This window comes from Dunckerocampus dactyliophorus, chromosome 14 (genome assembly GCF_027744805.1).
Source record: "Dunckerocampus dactyliophorus isolate RoL2022-P2 chromosome 14, RoL_Ddac_1.1, whole genome shotgun sequence".
In the NCBI taxonomy this organism is placed as follows: domain Eukaryota; kingdom Metazoa; phylum Chordata; class Actinopteri; order Syngnathiformes; family Syngnathidae; genus Dunckerocampus; species Dunckerocampus dactyliophorus.
In genome coordinates this window covers 24,038,592-24,059,544 of record NC_072832.1, presented here as the reverse complement: position 1 = coordinate 24,059,544, position 20,953 = coordinate 24,038,592, and the positions used below count along the sequence as shown (strand labels likewise).

The window sequence follows — 20,953 nt, the reverse complement described above, 5'->3', positions numbered from 1 at the left end:
AACTACCAGTCTGCTGGAATCTCCTCCATACATCCAGGTACCGCAGTGATGCTCTGGTCCAGATCTGGGAGGAGATCCCCCAGCACACCATGCGTAGTCTCATTAGGAGCATGCCCCGACGTTGTCAGGCATGCGTACAAGCACGTGGGGGCCACACAAACTACTGAGAATCATTTTGAGTTGCTACAATGACATCTTGGCAAAATGGACCAGTGTGCTGCATAATTTTTTCACTTTCATTTTTGGGGTGTCTTTGATTTCCCCCCTCTATAGGGTGATCATTTTCATTTCTATCAAATTATGTGGCATCATTTTGTTACTAATACATCACCCACTTATTATCAGGAAAGATATTCAAGATAATTTTTCCCCCAGTTTAGATGTGATGTGTTTTCGAAGTGTTCCTCTAATTTTTTTGAGCAGTGTATCTTTTAAATGCATTTGGCTGTTGCCTTTCAAGCTGTTTGAGGGTGGCGCTGAAGAGCCGCGTGTGACCGCCATTGAAGGTGAAGAAGAAGAAACAGCCGAACAGTAAAACACACTAGGTCGCCTTCCGAGTTTTTCTTCAAAGTGCTCCATTTTCTTCAAGTGAAACAATCGAAAACAACAAGTGGATGTCGTCTTTCTCTCTGGTAGCAAAGGGAAAGATTTAGTTTCTTGATGATTTTCTCTCCAACTCGACCGTCTTTTGTTAGCCAGCTAGCTTAGCCAGTTGGCACGACGCGTTTTTGGAACTAGTGACAGAATGGGTCGAGGACGACCACACATGGGACCTCCCGGGATGGACGCACCACCGTTTGACATGGGTCCACCCCCTGGTTGTGGTCCTCCACCACCGGGTGCTTGGCCCCCGCCGCCTGGAGGATGGGGCCCGCCCCCGCCCGGTGGCTGGGGTTCTCCTCCTCCTGGCCAATGGGGCCCGCCCCCGCCCGGTGGCTGGGGCCCGCCCCCACCTGATGGCTGGGGCCCTCCTCCACCTGGTGACTGTGGCCCCCCACCTGGCCCTCCACCACCGGGTGGCTGGGGTCCCCCACCACCCGGGGGTTGGGGCCCTCTACCACCCGGGGGTTGGGGGCCTCCACCACCCGGGGGTTGGGGCCCTCCGCCGCCTGGTGGCTGGGGTCCACCACCTGGTGGCTGGGGTCCTCCTCCTCCTGATGGATGGGGCCCGAACGGACCTCCGCCACCAGGCTGGGGACCCCCTAATTGGGAACCTGACATGCCTCCTCCTCCAGGTTGGCATCCACATGGTCCTCCTGAGCCGTGGGGACCCGGCCTTTCACAACCTCCTGATACTGTTCCCCCACCTGACTCTATTCCCATTCCCCCAGTTCCCCCTCCAGGCTGCATGCCTCCTTTTGTCTTTCCAGGATTTCCCCCAGGCTGGACGGGGGAGGTGAGTGTTGCTTCTACGACTTTATGCTGACGCTTGAACTAGTCCCAAATTGTAACTACGTCTCAACCTCTGAGGTCCCACAGTAATGTGCAATATTGAAAATTAACAATAAGAAATGCTCGCTTGAAGGGATCTGTGATGGACGCTAGAACAGGTCCGGAAGGTTCTATACTGTAAACGTGGCACCCAATGTGACTTGTGTATCTTGTCTTCAGGGGACAGCCAGCACAGCGCCGGACCAGCCCGAGTGGGTAAGTCGTGTTGAAGCAGCGGCGCCGTTGCTTGTTGCTGGTGGTTGATGTCTTATGATTTCATTTGTCAGCTTAAAGCCTTGATTTTAGCACCGCCCACTGGCACAATCCCAGGTCAGACCGAGATCACTGCGAAGGCCAGTGGTGCTCTTACTACAACGGCCGACAATGCTCCCAAAGCAGAAGCGCAATCTGCCAAGGCCGCCAAGCTGTTAAACCTGCTGGGAAAGCGTGAAATAGAGAAGTAAGCAGAAGCATTAGTCATGTGTTCGGCTGCCAGGTGCCCTCACTGAAGCATCTTTGTGTTGTCAGGCCCCCCCCGGGCAGGTCCACGGGAATCATCTCCTTCATTGGGGTGAGAGACCACCTGGGGTCACACCAGGTTCAGACGACGTGAATTCAACTCACCTGACGCCATTTTTGACATTAGCCATGTTTCAGATGTTGTTTGTGCTCAACAGCCTACATGTGGTTACATCGAGCGAGAAGACAACGAGAAGTTCAGCTTCACCTTCAAGGTTTTCTTCGGAAACCCCAAAGCCATGAAGCCTGGCGTCCGCGTCCACTTCACCGCCTGCAAGGAGAAGGTGGGAAAAACTCTAGTTCAGAGTCAGAATGCTGGATGTGAATCTTCAAACATGTTTTTTTTTTGTACAGGAAAATCACATTGCCACAGATGTGAAAGTGGCTCCGGGTGGAACAGAGCACGTGGATCCGGACATCTACGAAGCCGTGGTCAGTCAGCCCATCGCGGAGCCGCAGGTGAGGTCTCATCGAGAGCGCACATTCCTCCTTCCTGTGACTGAGCGGGAGTTTCCCTTCCTCCACAGCCTGGCGAGCGTCAGTTCCCCGGTCAGGTGGACGTCAACATCCAGCCTCTGAGGACCACCCTGACCTTTGACAAGAAGGACAGCATGGTGACACTGCTGAAGAATGACCAGGTTCTCCTCAACCTGCTGACCGACATCGCCACGGAAAAGAAGCGAGCCACCAACATCCGACCCAAAATTCCCGCCACCTTCGAGTTCACCAAAGAGACTCGAGAGACGGTGAGAGCCGCATCTGTCAGTGTCCACGGAATCAAGAAGCCTCATGCTCATCACTTCCTATATCACACGCTGCAGGGTGTCATCATCCGTGTGGACAACAGTGAAGGAGTCATCAAGTCCGACAAACATGGCGAGCTCCCATTTAGCATCAAGGAAAATTTCAGTGACATCGATTTTACTGACGAGGACGTCAATGAGGAAGTGGAGTTCACCTTGCACCAGGTGGTAACCCCACACTTTGCCCCGAAGAAGCTTTATTTGCTTTGTCCTAAGACGACATTTACCCCAGAATATTTCTCCCTCACATAAGCTGCGAGCAGGTAACCGGGCTATCCGCATCCGCCGCGTGAAGGAGCAGCTACTTTTGACGCTCTGTAGCCCCCCCTCAAAGGACACGAGCACTGACACCAGTAAGAAATCTGCCATCCAGCCCACAAATAGGGCCAAGCAAAAGCTGTTGCCCAACATGTGGCTGGACCCCGAGCTGTATGAGGGCGTGGTCAGCCAACCCATCATTGAACCCAAGGTAAACACTGTCTCTATGGAAACACTGTAGAGTAGACACACGCTCATTACGAGGGGGTGGGTTTTACGTAAAGCACACGTTGCTTGAAATCAACATTCTCAGATTTCGGATTTGCAGTAAAAGTTTTTGTTGTAATTATTAAATTAGATTCAGTTCCAGAACACCCCCCCAACCCCCCTTCTCTCTTCAATTGCCGTTGCTCACTCGCAACACAATTTAAGCCCTAAATATGCATCACATATGCACACGCTTAGCAATGTAGCGATTCGTTTTTATGACGATTCAATTGGTATCACGATTTGTGGTTGCCGATACGATTCAAGGTTGATATTGGTTCATTTAGAATGATACGATCCGAAACGATTCAGTAACTTTAAATTGATTCTGTAAATTTTTAGCCAAAAATTCAACCAGTTTGACTGTGAAATAAATACCTCGATACTGGACAGTGTAGGTGAAGTTTCCTAGATTCCCGTTGTTTTTTGTAAGGGAATCAGGCGTAAATTAATTATGGATATAAACAAACAAGTAAACAACAATTAATGGCATTCACATTTTATTTGAATAAAGTGCAACCAACACTTTGGTTGAATTAAGAATGAATGAACAGGTTGAATTAAATCAAGTCTGATTAATTATATCTTATATTCATTTCCACTCCACACTACAAATTTATGCATGTACACAGTAATTTTGGGGCAAACTTAACATATTTTGCACCATCAGAGTTTAATGACATTTCATCTGTAGATAGATATTAAAGTGAATTTATAGCCTACATACCGTATTTTCCGCTTAGAAGGCGCAGTCTTAATTACAGGGTCTATTTCTGTACTTAACCCATACATAAGGCACACCATATATAAGGCGCGTGCTAAAACATGCGATCCAAAAAAAAGGGCAATGAAAGCAAAACAGTAAGTTTAGATGAACATTATTCTACTATTTAAAAATACACTCACCATATTTTTTAAACCAATCTTCTCCCACAAATCCCTCAAAGTCTCTGGATCTGAATTGAACAGCTGGGCAATTTTGTCATCAAACATGCCGGGTTCCCTCTCATCATTGTCGAAGTCAGTGTCGTTGTCAGGTGGCTGTTCAGTTAAAGCAGATACCTTAGCCCAGGCACCCACAATCCATTCACATATGGTGGTGTAACTTGACCGGCGCTCCCTGCCAGTCTTAGTAAAGGTGTCTCTCATCCATTGCTCCCACGCCGCTCGCAGCTTCCTGTTTACACCAATGTCCAGTGGTTGGAGTTCTTTTGTTAATCCTCCCGTAATGATGGCAAGCTCCGAATTCATTTGCTTCACTTGGTTTTTCACAGTAGCGGGAGATGGGCGAGCCTGGAGTCGCGGGGGTAAATATACAAAAAAAACAGTAGAAACTGTGGCGGATGTAAGCGTACATACTGTGCCTATTACTTAATGTTCTCTGATTGGTTTATCGCTGCCAGCGTACGTACTGTACATTTACATATTACGTAATGTTCTCTAATTGGTTCATCACTGCCAGCGTACGTACTGTAAGTATTACGTAATGTTCTGTGATTGGTGTATTGCTGCCAGTGTACGTAGTTTACGTATTATGTCCCTGTGTCAGCGGGAAATGGTGCGACAGTCTGTCAAAAGGAGCGCTTACCAAAGTCGCACAACATTTTTACAGATTTTGGAACTCAGTGCACACATAAGGCGCACTGTCGATTTTTGAGAAAATTAAAGGCTTTTAAGTGCGCCTAGTAGTGGGGAAAATACGGTACATTTTGTTTCGTCCTGAAGCTCCGATCCATGAGTTTGAAAGGCTTAAATTTGGACTTAACTTTCGTATGACTCAATATGGTCCAACACTCTATAAATACAAAACAAAATTGAAGAGGAAGAAGTAATCTACCTAACAAACATGTATACATATGAAAATACACCCGATATCCTACGAAAAAGCTGAACTTTCACGGACGTCCCCATGGACCTAATCACGCGTGCACACACAGTGTCAGATTTTACCGTCGCTTATTTCCGGGGATTGTTATATTCCTACAACCAGTGTAACCACAAGTTGCCTTTACGTGATCATCATTGGTGCGCCTCACTCCATGCATTACTAATCAATGTACGCCAAATCAAACTTACACAAGTAACGTTTAACATCTTTATCATTAAATGGTTAGTTCAAATTTTTTGACATGAAGTCCCCATCAGCAGTGTGGTGGTAAGTCACCGTTGATGCACGACACTGCACTACACAACTTCATGTCAAAAAATCCCAACTATCCCCATAAAAGTGATTAAAAAAAATCCCACACATCCATATAAAGCCTGCCATACTTAAATCCAATGTTTTATTTCCTAGTCTCGATACGTCGTCCGGAATAGTGTAACTTGCTGAACACAGATCAATGTAGTGGGATCATAGGAATATAAATCGAATATAAATCATACACCATATCAAAAGCAATAAGCCTTAATTTTTTAAGACTATTTAATCTTGCAATTGGAATGTCAGGAGTTTTTAAAAAAATAAATTAAGTCTCTTTTAGCAAAAATTGCACTTAAACAAAAGTCAGAACCAAAAACAATTTAAAAAATTAATTGTTAAATTAAAAATTTAACAATTGTAAAATGTAAAAATGTAAAATTAAAAATTAGTTTATTGTTAAGCACACATACTGGACATTGGGCATTGTTCCTTAACAGGGAGGCTTATCATTTTGTGCTGTTTTGTTTATATTTACTTTGCCGACCAAACACCTTAGTAAGCGTTGACTGTTGGGACGAAGGCTCTGCTACATCTCTGGTAGTAGTTTGTTTTTTTTTTCCAGTTGGAGAGCTGGACAGGATGGTTGTGTCTGTGGTGCGCATGCAAGTTGGTCATTTCCCCTTCTTCGTTGTCACTACTTTCGAACAAATGCGACATATCGGCTCGGCGATGTTCATGGGCTCACCTTGTTAATTCTGTTTAAAATTGAAATATTCTTACACTAGGGCTGTGGCATTCACCTTAGAAACCATCTCTTTTGTGCCTTAATTCATACAGTATTTGCAGCATTTGCTAGCAGCCCCGACTCCAACCACTGGGACAGAGAGACTGAATGACTGATAGGAGGGTTCACTTATGCCGTTAATTCCGCTATAGAACCAACGCGCCCAGGTGTTGAGAAGATGCACAGAGTGAATCCTCTTGTCATCTAGCCTCTTTGGTAGCAAGAGAGGAGGAAAACAAACAGACATGCACGCACATGTCAATATATCGAGGCTTGCAAAATGATAGTTTGTTTTTATTGTTTTTTATTGTAAGATTAATTTACATTTTTTTTTATTAAAGGATAAGCAACTACAGAGTAATTTACAGTTACTATTCTGTTTTGAAGGTGACCAATCTTCATCTCCATGTCTTAAGTCCATATTCTGCAATTTCATCTCCAAATGTTTCTCCCTTCTTTGCTCCCCGAAAACTATTGACACATGGCTCAAATCTTCGCAATAATCACTGTAAACATCCTCTGTCTCGTACACCGCTATGTTTGTGTAGCTGAGAGGTGTCGCCCCGATGACGTTACTTCCGGAAATGAGACTGAACAGCGAGAGCTAGGTTGTCATGTGTGGAGCCATAAACTATAAAAGTAATTTTTGCGAATTTACCATTGGTTTTCAAAGATTTAATAATGTACAACATAATTACTAACAATATATAACATATTTAAGTTATAACTTGATAAATCCTGTCATGTCAGGGACCCTTTAAGACCCACACAGCCAGTGGCTCCTCATTGTGGCGCCATAGTGGTCCCCAGAAAAAGTAATTTGTTTTGAGGGGTGGCAGTGTTGTCTTGTTCGGCCCGCGACCTAAAGTCGGCTTTAAGTTTTGGCCCCTTGCGCACTTGAGTTTAACAACCCTGGCGTAGCGTAACCTATGCTCAAGATGTCCATTTGGCTTGCAGCCCAACATGGACGGTTACCCGGGTCAGATCAACGCCAACATCGGCACCATCCGAACCAATGTTACCTTCGACCACAGAGACTGTGGCGTGACCCTGCTGAAGAACGATCAAGTGCTCCTCAGCCTGCTGGTGGACTTGAAGACCTGCAAGAAGAGAGCGGCCAACATCAGACCCAAGATCCCGTTCACCTTCGCCCACACTAACGAGAAGCGAGAACTGGTAAGAGGCCCGCACTTAGACCCCAGATTTTGGACGATGTGTCCCCAACGCATCTTTGTCCCACCAGGGCGTCATCAACAGCCTGGGAGACTATGAGGGCGTCCTCATCTCTGAGGAGCACGGCGAGCTGTCTTTCAACCTCAGCGAAAACTTCAGCGACACAGAGTTCAATGCGGACGATGTCAACAAGGAGGTGGAGTTCACGGTGGCCCTGGTGAGCCCCCAACCCCACCCCACACTCCCGGCATTGACTGCTCAGCGGGAGATTGGAAGGTTGTGACAATTTTTGTGTGCAGGTGAAGGAGCAGAACAGGGCTGTCAGGCTGAGGAGGACCAAGATGGTGGAGGACCGAATCCTAACTGAGAAGAAGAGGCAGGAAGAGGAGGCGGAGCAAAAGGAATTGGACAGGAAGCGGAAGGAGGCAGCGGCAGCGGCTCTTGCAGCTGCCAAGGACAAGGTGAGAGGTTCAGTTTGGCAAAATATTAGCATCAGTGTGTCAGGTCAATGTTCAGGAGGAGTGACTAATATTCCCTCAGTGGACGCCGCTTGGCTTCAACGTCCAAATACCTCACACGCCTGACGAAATTAGCAAGGAGCGATTTGATGGCACCGTCCTCAAAGTCCCACCAAAGCAGATTAAGGTGGACCCTGACGATGAGCAAGGGGGAGGAGTCGAGATCGGACAAATAAATGCTGACTTAAAGGTCTGTTGCCTCTGGACGGCTGCTTGGCACCGCTCAAAGATCATAACGGCCCATCCTCTTCCTGCAGATCCACATTAAAAAGGAGAAACTGGACGAGGATCAGGAGGAAGAGGTGGAAGGTAGAACTGAGAGCCACTTCCCGCCCACTGAGGGGTTGGGTCGACTGGTGATGACCATCGAGGGTCAGCAGAAGCAGCTGACCTTTGGCCCAGCTGACCTGATGACCAAAGCCACCATGTTGGAAGGAGACAAGGTGAGTGAGTGCTTGCTTATGGGTTCATGTGCGCTGTGCTAACACCGCTGGGGGGGCATGTCCAGGTGCGCTTCAATGTGGCCACCAATCAGGAGACCAAAGAAGAACATGCCGCCTTTGTGGAAATTCTTCCCAGCTCCTTTGAAGAGTCCACTGAACAACGAAGACAAGTGAGACACATTTCACACCATTTTTCCACCTTACGACTCGCAGAGCTGACCGTGTGTGTGCGCGTGTGTAGGGTATTGTGATTGAGTTCTCTGACAATTCAGGAGTCATCAAGTGCACGCAGAACCCTCAGCTCTTCTTCTACATGTCTGAGGTCATCGAGAAAAAGAAACTCGAGCTGAATGAAAAGGTCGACTTCAGCGTCATCCCGGTAAGACGTCTTATTCGTGTTCAAAATGGCGTGTGTGTGAAGCCCCGCCCGCGCGGTCAGTTTGACAGCACAGCATTGGAATCAAAGATAGAGAATGCTGCGCAAGACTGCCTACTCAGCGGAAAGTGCATGCAATAGAGCGTCGTATGCAAAGGAGCAGAACCGCCGCCATTTTGGTAAGCAGCGACCTGGGCCGGGCTAGGCACATGGTGCCGACCCAGCTCTGAGTGGAGTGTAAAATGAAGTTAAATACAGCAAGCTGCAAACTCCAGCGAAAAGCCCAGGCCCCAAAACCCAGCCGGAGATACTAGTACACCGGCTCCCCTTGCCGCACCACGCACTGAGTGAGACATGTGCAGAAAGGTTGAGTGAGAGGGAGTGACAGAGAGCAGCATGCTGGAGCACACAACAGTAGTTTTTGCACGTCAATATGACTCAAAATCTGCCTCTGCTACCTCAAAATTAAGGCACAAGTACAACTCCAAAAAAATCTTCGAGCTGCAGCTCGTTAGGGCTGACTATTGTAACGCATGGACCAGTCTCTCTCCACATCACCGCTCGCCCACGACACTGAGCCAACAAGCCGTGTTGTAATTTGCTCATAGAGCCCACGCCACAAGTCCCACCCACAAAGTAGGGGTAGAGCAAAAGGCACAATGAGAAAAAGCTGAAATGTTGAATAATAACACAAACCTTTTTATTTAAAGACGAAACTTTAAATATCTATCACTTTTTACTTTGCTGTCTACAAAATAAAAGTAAACCTTTCCACAAAATTAATAAATATAAAATTTTATATATAATTTAAATATATTGTATATATTTTTCCTAGGCATGCATTTGTTACCTGTTTGTTTGTGTTCAAAATAACTTCTGAATGGATTTGGATGACATTTTCAGGAATTGTCGGAAATGGTATATGGAAGAACTGATTAAATTTTGGGGGTCATCCGGATCACCGTCTGGATCCAGGATTTTTTTTTAAGGATTCTGTAACATTGCGAGACCATTTTCGGCCTTTGTGCATATACAGTACAGGCCGAAAGTTTGGACACACCTTCTCATTCAATGTGTTTTCTGTATGTTCATGACTATTTACTTGTAGATTCTCAAAACTATGACCGAACACATTTGGAATTATGTAATTAACAAATAAGTGTGAAATAACTCAAAATATGTTTTATATTTTAGACACATTTTTTGGGCCGCACAGACAAAAAATAATTTCCATTATTTCATTTTTTTAATGTTTTATTTTGAAAAGTGGCCAGATTCTCTCTGTTACATCCGTCTGACTTGACGTATGTCCATTGTGTGTGTGCTAACTTTATCTCATGCCGCACAGATAGACTACCACTGTATTTTTACCATTTTTCTTTCACCTCATATTTGGTCTCAAATGCTGATACTATGTGGGAATACATAAAGGTAAGTTTTGTTGGCTTATTGAGTGCTAATGTGCACATTTGTCTCAAGTTAATTCATGCTAGCGCACTGCCTTTTACCACACATGTCAAAAAGCGATGTAATTATCTTTCTGGAAAAACTTGGCTGGAACTTGAACTGGTGGATGGTAAGTCGGCATTCATTTCGTGCTTGATCGCTATAATTTAGGAACACACGAAGATGCAACTTTCATCTTTATTATTGTGATTATGGATGAACTAACTGCGGTAAGACGTCTATATCTATAACAAAAGTTATCTGTTTACTTGTAGCGGCTAGTTACGTAGAAAAAAAGTGTATTGTTTACTGGCTTTGCTTGGCGTCATGAACTCTCCTACAGAAATCAATGTTTTCTACACGTTCGCTTCTTAAACTATTATTTCATGATGAAATAAAAAATGTGCCTATTGGTGAAACCTTTTCAATATGTTGCCTTGACTTCGGCTGCATTGACTTTTGCATAATCATTTTAAATTCTTGTATATCGGTAATGTTTGACAGCAAATGTTCATGTAATACATGAACTGTGTGCCCTAATGAACGTTACATAGCTAATGTGACTGACATATTACCAGTACTCAGGTTATGTACACAACTATTTAGGAGTTATGTGTAGTTATCTTTATTTCCATATTGAAGTGAATTATGATAGCAACTACTTTGATTACCTGTAAACTTTAAAAATGTGAAATACTAATCATTAATATTTACAATAGAATTTCAGAGTTTACCGGTTACATTTTGTATATGTTTTTATAGAAAGAGGTAGATCATTTTGACTTGTACTTGCATGCTGAGAAAGAGCGTGCACTCCTGATATAAATGTATAACATACATAAATACGTACTCATATTTTTAAAATAAATATAGTAAATATATATATATCGTTTCTATATTTCTAGTAGTAGGTAGATCTTTGGGACTTTGGGATATTTTAAAAATAGCTTGCAGGCTAAAAAAGTGTGAGCACCCCTGCCTTAGAGAGTCAGAATGCAGAACACAATGCGTTTATATGCTGTTAAAAAAAAAAGCATGCTACACTGTGAAAAATTGCACAAAAAAAAAATCTGTAGTAGCGTGGCCACGTAAAGTGAACCGCGTTATAGCGAGGGAACACTGTAGTCCATGAATTAATAATCGTACTTGCAGAAATTCACTTATCATGGTCGGGTCTGGAACCAATTAACCGCCATAAATGAGGGATTACTGTACTGTTTATTTAGCCAAATTAACAAAAGTATTCCTGGTCTATAGGAGTTTGTTCAAAGAAGAATACTCTTGACACTAGTGTACAGTGTATGAAATGAAGTTTGCGTTTGTTATAGTCATATGAAGACACACAGCAGCTTCAAGATATGTGTGGGACTACACTTTACGTCCCGTTTATTTACAACTAGCAGTGTTAGAAATCTACAACATTTTTATCTCACAGTTGTCTCTTGTTTATGGCACTTAATTGATTCCAGACCCGACCGCAATACGTGAATTTCCGTGAAGTAGGATTCAAGGTTAATGAACTGAATATTTTTTTTTTTAGTTAGAACATAGAAAACCTGTTAATTACTTTCTAAATATGTTTTTAAACATTATTAGAGCCCTGTAGACATGAAATAACACCACTATAGTCACCTTTATACTCCTATTATTATTTATTCACGCCACATTGTGGAGACTACGGGATCACTGTAGGGACATAAGAGACTAACGCCGCTAGCATAGCAAGCTAGCGAGCTAAGTAGTTAACCTCTCCAAATAACTTATTCAGGACTCAGTGTTTCAAACGAAGTGAGAAAGAACGACAAAGTAAGAAGCCAAACCTTACCACTTCCACGCGGAACGAGAGGAGAACTTTTTTTCCACTCAATCATGCCAAGTGTGTCTCAGGCACGGCATGGTGGCTCGGCTTGGCTCGATCTTCTCCATGCAGTGTGAAAGGTAATGTAATCTAACGTAACATTTCGTCAACATAAGTTTCATCAATGTAACTTTTACTGGCGCCTAGTTACCGTAGAACTTGTCTTCAATATGTTTTGACTAAGAATAGGCTGTAGACAACCACAAAACAGCGATCATTAATTCATTTCTGAAAAATCATATTATAGCGAGGGAGCGATAATTGAACTGAAAAATTTCGAAGGGTAACTGTATCTGTCTTTGTTTTTGGAAAACTTTAAAAATGACCAATCTGGTTTTTGGGACTGTCGATTTGTGCAATTAATCACTGAACAATGTGGCGAGGACATCAATCAGAGTAGGAGGTACAAAGGGCTCTAATGTTTTTGTTGGAGTCTGACATGGACCTGGTCTTAGTGACACTGCCTTTCAAGCCATGGCTCTTCATGTGATAAACTAGTAGTTTGATGATGGTTGTGAATAAGATGATGTCATGTGTCCTTGTATCTTCCAGCATGAATTCGCAGAGGGTGGGAACCAGGCCATCAGGATCAAACGTTTCACTGAGAGTGTTTTTTTACCCGCACGAAAACTGTGTACTGTAGCTGCAAGTAAAGGGAAGGTGAGTTCACCTGGACTCCAGTTCCAGTGATCAAGCCAATCAAGTTGTGACTACTGTCCCATATGTCAATGCACATTTTGCAAAACGGAATCAGTCAAGACTGCTCTTTTGCGATAACTTGTCAACGTGTCTTAGATGCTTAGCTAGTTAGCTCCATGTTTTGTTGACGCACTTAAAGTGTCCCTGACATGATTCATCAACTGTGCTTAAATATGTTATGTATTGTTTGTAATTATGTACTACATTGTTTGATTTTTGAAAGTGAATGTTAAATTTGCAAAAACTACATTTATCGTTGATGGCGCCACCCATGACGAACTAGCTCACAGCGTAAACCTCATTTCAGGAACTGACTTCATTGGGGTGACACCTCTCCGCTAAAGCTGAGTAAACAAACACTTCTCGAGGTAGATCCTCGACTTGGTTCAGTATGTTTTTCATCAAAATAGTAGTCATGCCAAAATGTTGTCTTGCTGCTGGATGTTTACAGTATCGGAGTGATACTGTAAGTTTTTCTTTTCCAAAAGAGGAGGGTTTAAAGCAACAATGGACGCAGCAAGTGCAGAGAACGAGAGACAGATGGACGGCCACCTCGAGCTGTTGTTTTAATGATCATTTTGCTGATGACTTCTTGGAAGGAACACCTTTACAAGAAGTATTTGGCTTGAAAGTACGGTATAAACGCATTTTGACAAAATATGCTATTCCGCCGGTATACAGGAAAAAACTAGAACGACAACTATGTCAAAGTTGGCACATTAGAGTAAGTCTAAACACTATTCCACAATAGCGGCAAGGATACAAAGCTTTATATATGTTATATTAACATCTTTTCACAGCGATATGTTTACTGTGAGGGGTTGGGGCAGCAGCCATGACGGAAGCCACATATACAATCAAAAAGGCTATAACACGTACGCTGTTATGTTCACGAAGAACCCAATTTAAAACAATAATTGAAGGATAAGCAACTAATTTACACTTACCATTCTGTGTTTTCAAGGCGACCAATCTTCATCTCCATATCTTAAGGCTTAGGATATGTCCATGTCCTGCAAGTTCTCTATTTAATCTCCAAATGTTTCCTCCTCCTCAAACTATTGACCCGTCACTCAAATCTTTGCTGTAATTACTGTAAACATCCTCTGTCTCGTACGCCGCTATGTTTATTTACCTGAGTGGCATCAGTTCCGGAAATGAGGCTGAACTGCGAGAACTAGTTCGTCGTGGCTGGTGCCATTAACTATAAAGGTAATTTTGCGAATTTACCATTCACTTTCAAAAATCGATCAATGTACAACATAATTATAATCAATACATAACATATTTAAGCCAAGTTGATGAGTCATGTCAGATACCCTAAAAAAACACATCCACAAATGAAATGTCAGAGCCAACTTTTGTTTGCCGGCTAAGGTTTACTGTATTGGCAAATGAATCGTTTAGGTGGACTATTTGGAATATTCCAGATCACTACATTTTTCTGGCTATAAATCTGCCACAGTCTATGTAGTTCAAGTGTAAATTACTTGACACAGACTGATGAGATCTTATAGTGATGCTAACTTAATGTTGTTTGTCTCTTCAGATGACCATCAAATTGGCAAACCCCTCAAAGTCAGAGTAAGCAATGAGTTGGATTCTCTGCTTAGTCGAATAGTATATTTGATTACATCAGTAAGTATATTGTGCTATACTAAACTATTGAAATACATGCTTCATTTTTTTTTAATTAAGGAAAGAGATACTGAAGACAGACAAGCTAAAGACTGTAGTGAAAAATTTGAGAGCCCAGGATAGCAAGTCCAGTTTAAGCAGGCATGGCAGCAGCAGGAGTCCAAGTAGAAGCCGTAGTCGGAGCCCATCCAGAGACAAATTTGGACGTGAAATCAAACGGCGACGCAGCAACAGTCTTGAACGAGACCGCAAAAGCAGCAGGTATCGACAAAGCACTAGTCGGGAAAGGTCACGGCGACATACGAGAAGTCGCAGCCGAAGCAGGAGTCGAAGCAGGAGTCGAGACCAATCAGGCAGGAAGAGGAGTAAAGTCAGTCGAGAGCGTGATGAAGGACACAAGAGGAGGAGGGAGTCAAGCCCTTCTCCGAGAGGTCGGGGGGGCAGAATGGATGATGAGCTGGCTAGAAAGAAGCGGGAACTGGAGGAGCTAAATGAGATGATTGCCTTCAAAAAGTCACTGGTGGATCCCAGAGGACTAGACTCTGGACAGAGGACGTGCATCGACTATGATCACGGCAGGATCGCCAACCCTGAGTTCAAACCTGTCCAGTCTATTTTGAAGAAACGACCAGACGACCTTGAATACTCCCATCTTCCTCCACCTTATAAAAGCCCTTTCTATGTTAAACCATACCACTATGCTGATAGCTACGGTAACCCCTATGCTCGAGGACTATATGGTGACCCTTCCTACACTGATCGGCCATATGAAGGCCATCCATATGGGAAACCGCTGTACGAAGGCCCTTCAACCAGCAGTCGCCGTTACACAGACCGCTATGAAGTTTACGAAGAAACTTATGATGATCAATACTACGAGACGGCATATGTGCACCAGCTTCGTCAAGGTCCACATGACGTGGTCAAAACAAGTCAGTCTCCAGAACCCTGTGGTCCTTCGGCCCGGACTCGTCAAGTTGCTTCTCCCACAGAGGCAATGAGTAAAAGCCCATCCCCAAACCGGAAAAATCCAACCCCACCGTTGGTCGAGAAGCCACCACTTCATCGCTTTCTGGACATGCTTAAAAAAAATGCTGAAAAGATGCCAGAAGCTATTGCCGCAAATGACGAACTTCTGCCACATGAGCGGGCACTTGAAGATGGCAAGGGTTTTTCTCGCATTGTGGGGCTGGCTCAAGAGCCCTCCGGCTCCAGTGTGGCCTTAGAGCAGGAAAAGACATCACCAAGCCCGAAACAACCCTCAGTGGAGCAAAGCAAGAGCGAGGCAGAGTCCTACAGCAAGATCCAGACTTTGCTGCGTACAATTGGCCTGAAACTGTCGCAAGACGACATGTCCAAGCTGGCCAGCCGCAACCAGGACACAAGCTACCGCTCAAAGTCCTCCTCCGCAGACCGAGAGTTGTCTTCAACACCCCAGGAAGAACATCATCAAAGTGGAACTTCCTCAGTTGAGGCGGACCGCATTCGTCCACCCTCCCCTTCCAGTCCATCCACTTTAGAGCCCCTCAGGAGGAAGACAGCTATCTCAGAATACGAAGAATTCCTTGATCAACAAGAGCTGGAAACACTAAAAAAGGCTACAGAACAGCAAAATCTTACAAAGAAGATGGGAAGCACGTCTACACCGAAACCTCCCCCTGGCCCTCCTCCTGCACACTACCAACATCCATCCCCTCCAATAAACTGGCCCCCCCTCGACATAATTTCAACCCCTAAAATTCCTCCTGCTGCTGGTCGACTTCCTCCTGGACCACCCCCTGGACCTCCTCCTAGACGGCCTCCTGGACAGCCTCCTTTCATTGGCAAGCCAGCCGTAGCTCCGGCCCTTGACTCCGCGGCCCAGGTAACACAGTCATCTTCCTCGACTGTGGCCATGATGAGTTCTACGAGCAACGACCAGTCCACAATCTCTTCTACAGTGGACAGATGCCTAAAGGTCATTGAGTCTGTCAAGTCTCTGGCTGTGAAGCCGGCAGCTAAATCGGTCCAGTTCAATTTACCGTCTGTTTACCTAAGCTCATTGGGCCCTGTCGATGACCTCAAGACCAAGCAGCAGGAGAAGGTAGAGTCGGCAACGGTGTTTGCTAGGACTTTTACAGCATAATCTCTGTTATGTACTCGTGTGTGTGTTTCTGTTACAGTTGGACTTGTACAATCAGAAGATTTTGGAGAAGCGAGAACAGCAGTTCAAGGAAATGCAAGCCCGTAAGAAACAAGGCGAAAAGATGACCTGTCCAGGTATTAAACTTATTGATGCTGTCATAGCTGTTCCCAAAACCTTCAGCAGCACAGTGTGAGTCATGTTTGCTTCCACCAAGCATTTCTTTAAGCATCAAAGATGAATGATGATTTGCTTGGATATTTATCTAATGTTTGCAGATGTACGTCTCCTTTGGTCGAGGGACGCTATTGCAATTGTTTCCTGCTTAGCAAACAGCCAGTGGAAGAAAGCATTGAGATAGTTCTAACATGCCAAAACAGGAATACGTTGTTGTGGTTTTGTTACGTTTGCTACCTGACAAAGTCTTCGGGTCTCCCAGTCACATTGAAATTGGATGGATTTGCAGTCAAAGACATGGAAGCGTCCAAAGCGGTCTTAGGTTTTCATTCCTAGCATTGCACATTAGCAAGAAGTAGTGGTTCATCCCAGCCATCAAGAAAAGAAGTCAACCGCAAGTAACTGCTCTTTTTCTCTTCATGTAGTCTTACTATCCAGCCTCAAAAGTAGGGAGTTGTTGTTTGTTCGTCTATTGCCTGTTATTGCATTTTCTCATCAAAAAAAGCAAAAGTTGTTGCTAAGGCTACACGCGCATAGCTTGTTCAAGGTTAGCTAACTGCATTCCAATACACCAAACATCAAGTACTGTAGTAACTTCATAGTTTAGCTAGCTAGTTAGAAGTGTTATTTAGAAGTTAGTGTGTCTCATTGCTCCAAATACTACTTGCTTTTCACATTCAGTACTACCTTCCAGGTGAGTAAAACATAGTTTTCCTCGTCTGCGTGACATTGTGGACTGTTGTGTTACCCGGATCTTCACTTGATGAGCAGAGATGGAACTTGCAACAGTCTGACCACCAAGCATATTTGTGCAACAATTAGTCTTCTAAATGCGAAGAACTCCTGTTTTCCCAGAGGAATACGATAGGACACAGGGCTGACTTTGTATTACTACTACTACTACTATGTTAATATTAATATCATCACACATGTAAGACTAGTGAGGTCTTAATCGGAATGTACGTTTATCATTTTCACCAATGTAGCGCTAGCAGTTTGCTACAAAACAGCTTTCAAGAACATGGCTTGAAGAGGCTTCGGGTGCACTCGAGCTAGCAATTAAATGTGATTGTCTGAAGTGTGAAATGTATTTATTCTCAGCTAAAGTTCACTCACAGCGACTTGCGGACTGTGTTTGGGAAAAGAATGTACCAAACATCTCAGCTAGCTAAGTTTCTTGTTCTCTACATAAATTCTAATCTCTTCAGTAGATGTCGCGTCTGTAGCTCCCCCTGGTATGAGGCCCCTGAGTGCAAGCCTCTTCTAGCATTGCGACACATTAAATTGTTATTTGATTAAAGTAATGAACTGATCACTGTTGCTGTTGCTGTTGATGCTAGAACCGTGCACTGGTCACATGTGTAAGCCATGTTCACGAAAGCTTTTTATTCCGAAACCTCTTCACGCCAAGACTTAGGGCAGCACAATATTCAAAGTCACACAAGTTTTTTTTTTTTTTTTTTTTTTTTTTTTTTTTTTTTTTTTGCCTTGTTAAGCATTAGCAAGTCAGCATTGTCAAAGGGTGTTGCATTTCTTCTGTGGTAAGTCTTGGAGGAGTTGGGGTAAGTAAAGTGGACATATTGTTCGTCAGGTAAAGTTGGCTACACTCGAAGCAGCCATAGTCAGTGGCAACAGTTTACTGACCAAAATGGTCCTTCTTGTTCTATTCTGTTAATGTGAATGCAGAGGCTACCCACTTTTCTGTACTTCAGGGAGGCCACGTCTGTAGACCACTTTGCTCCAGTCGTATGCTAAGATAACATAACCCGAACCAGAGGTTTTGATGGTGGAATGATTATGCCGTGACAAACATTACGTTAACTGACATGGGATTACCAATTTTATAGGTTAGGTATTTTTTTTAAAGGGACTGTATGCAGCGAGTTTCTCCAGCTCCATAGAGGCCGCCAACATTCCAACGTGTTTTAAGCATTATATCCTGCTTTGACTATGTAGGCTGCATCAACGTAACACACGCACACGGATTAGTAATGGTTGTCAGCTAATGACAGCAATTTGGCAAAGCTGAGCTTAGTAACGTTATGTATCGTTGAATGTATAGCCTATCTGAGACTCTTGAGACTGCTTTTGCCACTGGCATATACTGTGCTGGTCTTGAATACCAACAGGCGTGAGTGACAGCTATGAACGCCGGTTGTTTGCGCTGAACGAAAGTTTGCAACAATTTTTAATCTGTAATTGGGAAAATATAAATATTTTTTGTACAATCTGTTCTTTTAAACCACAATTGGAAACGTGCTAGCCAGCGTTATGGTTTATTAATTTGTAGCGAGTTGCATACACTCCCTTTTTAAATTCTGTGGACGTGGAGTCCGAGCTAGCCCCAATAGCTAGACGTGAATGAAAATGTCTTCTAGGAAGTTCAGCCAGTGTCAAGCTCAGCCAGTGTCAAGCTAGCGGCTAAACAAAGTGGCCTACCAACAGAACCCTGCATATGAGCACTGAGGTAGCATCATGCTAACTACACAATTATGTGATACTTGCACGCTCACCACCACGGGAACAAAGTGTAATCGACTTGACTCTGGACTCAGTATAGTAACATTTAATGGCTGAGAGGAAGCTAGTTAGACATAGGACAAACATTACTACACAAGTCTAGCTAGAAGAAGGCATACAACCTGTTGGTTCTCTTGTGTAATGTTGAAGAAGATATAAGAATTTTATTGAATATTAGTGTTTTATTTTGTCATTATTATTGAATATCCATTCTGCCATAAATGTGCTGAGATGCTAAGCTAATGAGCTAAACATGGCCTGATCATTTGAGCGGCCTTGTATGAGCATCACACACTGTTGTTTTGCTAGTGAAAGTCAAATTAGTCAAGGTAGGAGCGCATTTTCTTCTCTTATTGTTTGCATGAAACACTTCCTACATGTTCATATTTAATTCAAAGTCAGTTTATACTTGTCGGCCAGGACTAAATAGCTAGGCGTGTCCAGCAGTGTGTCAGTAGTTGTTTCCCTCTGTGAAGTCTTTGTTCAAGCAGCTGGAGTGCCTTGACTGATTCATCCACCGTGTTCCTATTGGCAGGCACGCCGGTCAGCAGTGAGCCCAAGAATGTTTGGATTTGTGGTCATTCGCTGGTGTACTGGGCAGAGATGCGGGCCAAATCTCCGGAGGTAGGTATGCAGCTGGGCATGGACCCCAGCAAGGTGGCTGTCTGGTGGAAGGGGGTCCAAGGCATGACATGGCCCCAGCTGCTACCCCTGCTCCACCAACTCCAGGTCACCTGGCCCGACCCGGACGTCCTCATCATGCACCTTGGTGGCAACGACCTGAGCACAGACAGTCCCACCAACCTGCTGGCCTCTGTCAAAAAGGACTTGACCTCCATGAGGACCATCTTCCCGCGCTGTGTCCTCGTTTGGTCTAATATCCTTCCCCGCAGGGTGTGGCGCCACTCGGACGACACCCATGAAGTAGATCTAGTCCGGAGCACAGTCAACCGCAGAATACATAGCATCATCTCGGAGTTAGGCGGCACGTCTCTGGCCCATGACAACATTCGCTGCAGCTCACACAGTGGTTTGTACCGGCCCGATGGCGTCCATTTGTCCCACAAAGGAATTGACATGTTCAATTTGAACCTGCAAGATTTTCTGGAAAAGTGGGATGCGGAAGCCAACACCACCTCCCACTGAGGGAATAGGGAATGCTTACTTCCTTGGCCTCTGCTTATTATTGTTGGTTTATTATGGTTTGAGTTGTTTTTTGGGGAGTTAGGGGGGCTAGCCTCATTCAGGAAAAAAACATCTGTATACTAAAAATAAACTGATTAACAAATAAAATCAATAAATCCCATTACAAGTTATATTTGTGCTATTCATTGGCTGGTCATGGTGCTAGTCACTTTTTTTTTTTTCCAGATCAGATGGCTGATGACATAGGGGGTAATCTGTGAAGCGAGTTTAGTATGTTGAGCGGAAAGCCGGACTTGCCTGTTTCATGAAATAGCTCTCTTTTAAAGCAGCTGTATCACCATGGTAACTTGGACTAAACTCAAAACCTGATCAGGACCAGGTTATGTCCAGGCTTTCAGCTTAAAATTGGCGATGAAAGTGCCACTGTTTCACTGTTTTAACTAATTCGTAGAAGGTGACAGCATTTATTAAGAACCTACGGAGCCCCAGAGAGGACATGGAGATAACATTTTTTACAAAAATAAGATTGCGCTGCTAGCATTCTCTGATGATATCCAGCTACACGCGAGATTTTCAGATGAAGGAATACGCTAGATATGCTCACTTTTTGAGCCAAGCACCAGGAATAAAAT

The 20,953-nt window shown here is 44.1% G+C and overlaps 1 protein-coding gene across 3 annotated transcripts; it reads left to right on the top strand.

Annotated features, from left to right (window-relative positions):
* The first annotated feature begins 500 nt into the window (after window positions 1-500).
* si:dkeyp-121d4.3 (uncharacterized) lies at window positions 501-20,321 on the top strand. 3 transcript variants are annotated; one of them, XM_054797874.1, is made up of 21 exons: window positions 501-1,396; window positions 1,612-1,647; window positions 1,719-1,891; window positions 1,960-2,002; window positions 2,109-2,234; window positions 2,305-2,409; window positions 2,478-2,696; window positions 2,772-2,918; window positions 3,007-3,222; window positions 7,163-7,381; window positions 7,449-7,595; window positions 7,678-7,839; window positions 7,919-8,086; window positions 8,154-8,339; window positions 8,405-8,509; window positions 8,581-8,718; window positions 12,572-12,679; window positions 14,268-14,302; window positions 14,417-16,439; window positions 16,519-16,615; window positions 19,711-20,321. In XM_054797874.1, the coding sequence occupies exons 1-21, from the start codon at window positions 746-748 to the stop codon at window positions 20,319-20,321; spliced, it is 5,715 nt and encodes a 1,904-aa protein (XP_054653849.1). In that variant the 5' UTR covers window positions 501-745. The 3 variants fall into 3 exon arrangements, with proteins under 3 accessions (XP_054653849.1, XP_054653851.1, XP_054653850.1); XM_054797876.1 differs by lacking the exon at window positions 3,007-3,222; XM_054797875.1 differs by lacking the exon at window positions 8,581-8,718.
* Window positions 20,322-20,953: the final 632 nt, after the last annotated feature.

What these genes read in the sequence shown, in the direction of transcription:
- si:dkeyp-121d4.3 (XM_054797874.1), top strand. Translation starts at nt 746, where the DNA reads ATGGGTCGAGGACGACCACACATGGGACCTCCCGGGATGGACGCACCA. An exon ending in GAATCATCTCCTTCATTGGG is followed by an intron (nt 2,003 to 2,108) that starts GTGAGAGACCAC and finishes TGTGCTCAACAG; the next exon opens with CCTACATGTGGTTACATCGA. An exon ending in CCAAAGAGACTCGAGAGACG is followed by an intron (nt 2,697 to 2,771) that starts GTGAGAGCCGCA and finishes CACACGCTGCAG; the next exon opens with GGTGTCATCATCCGTGTGGA.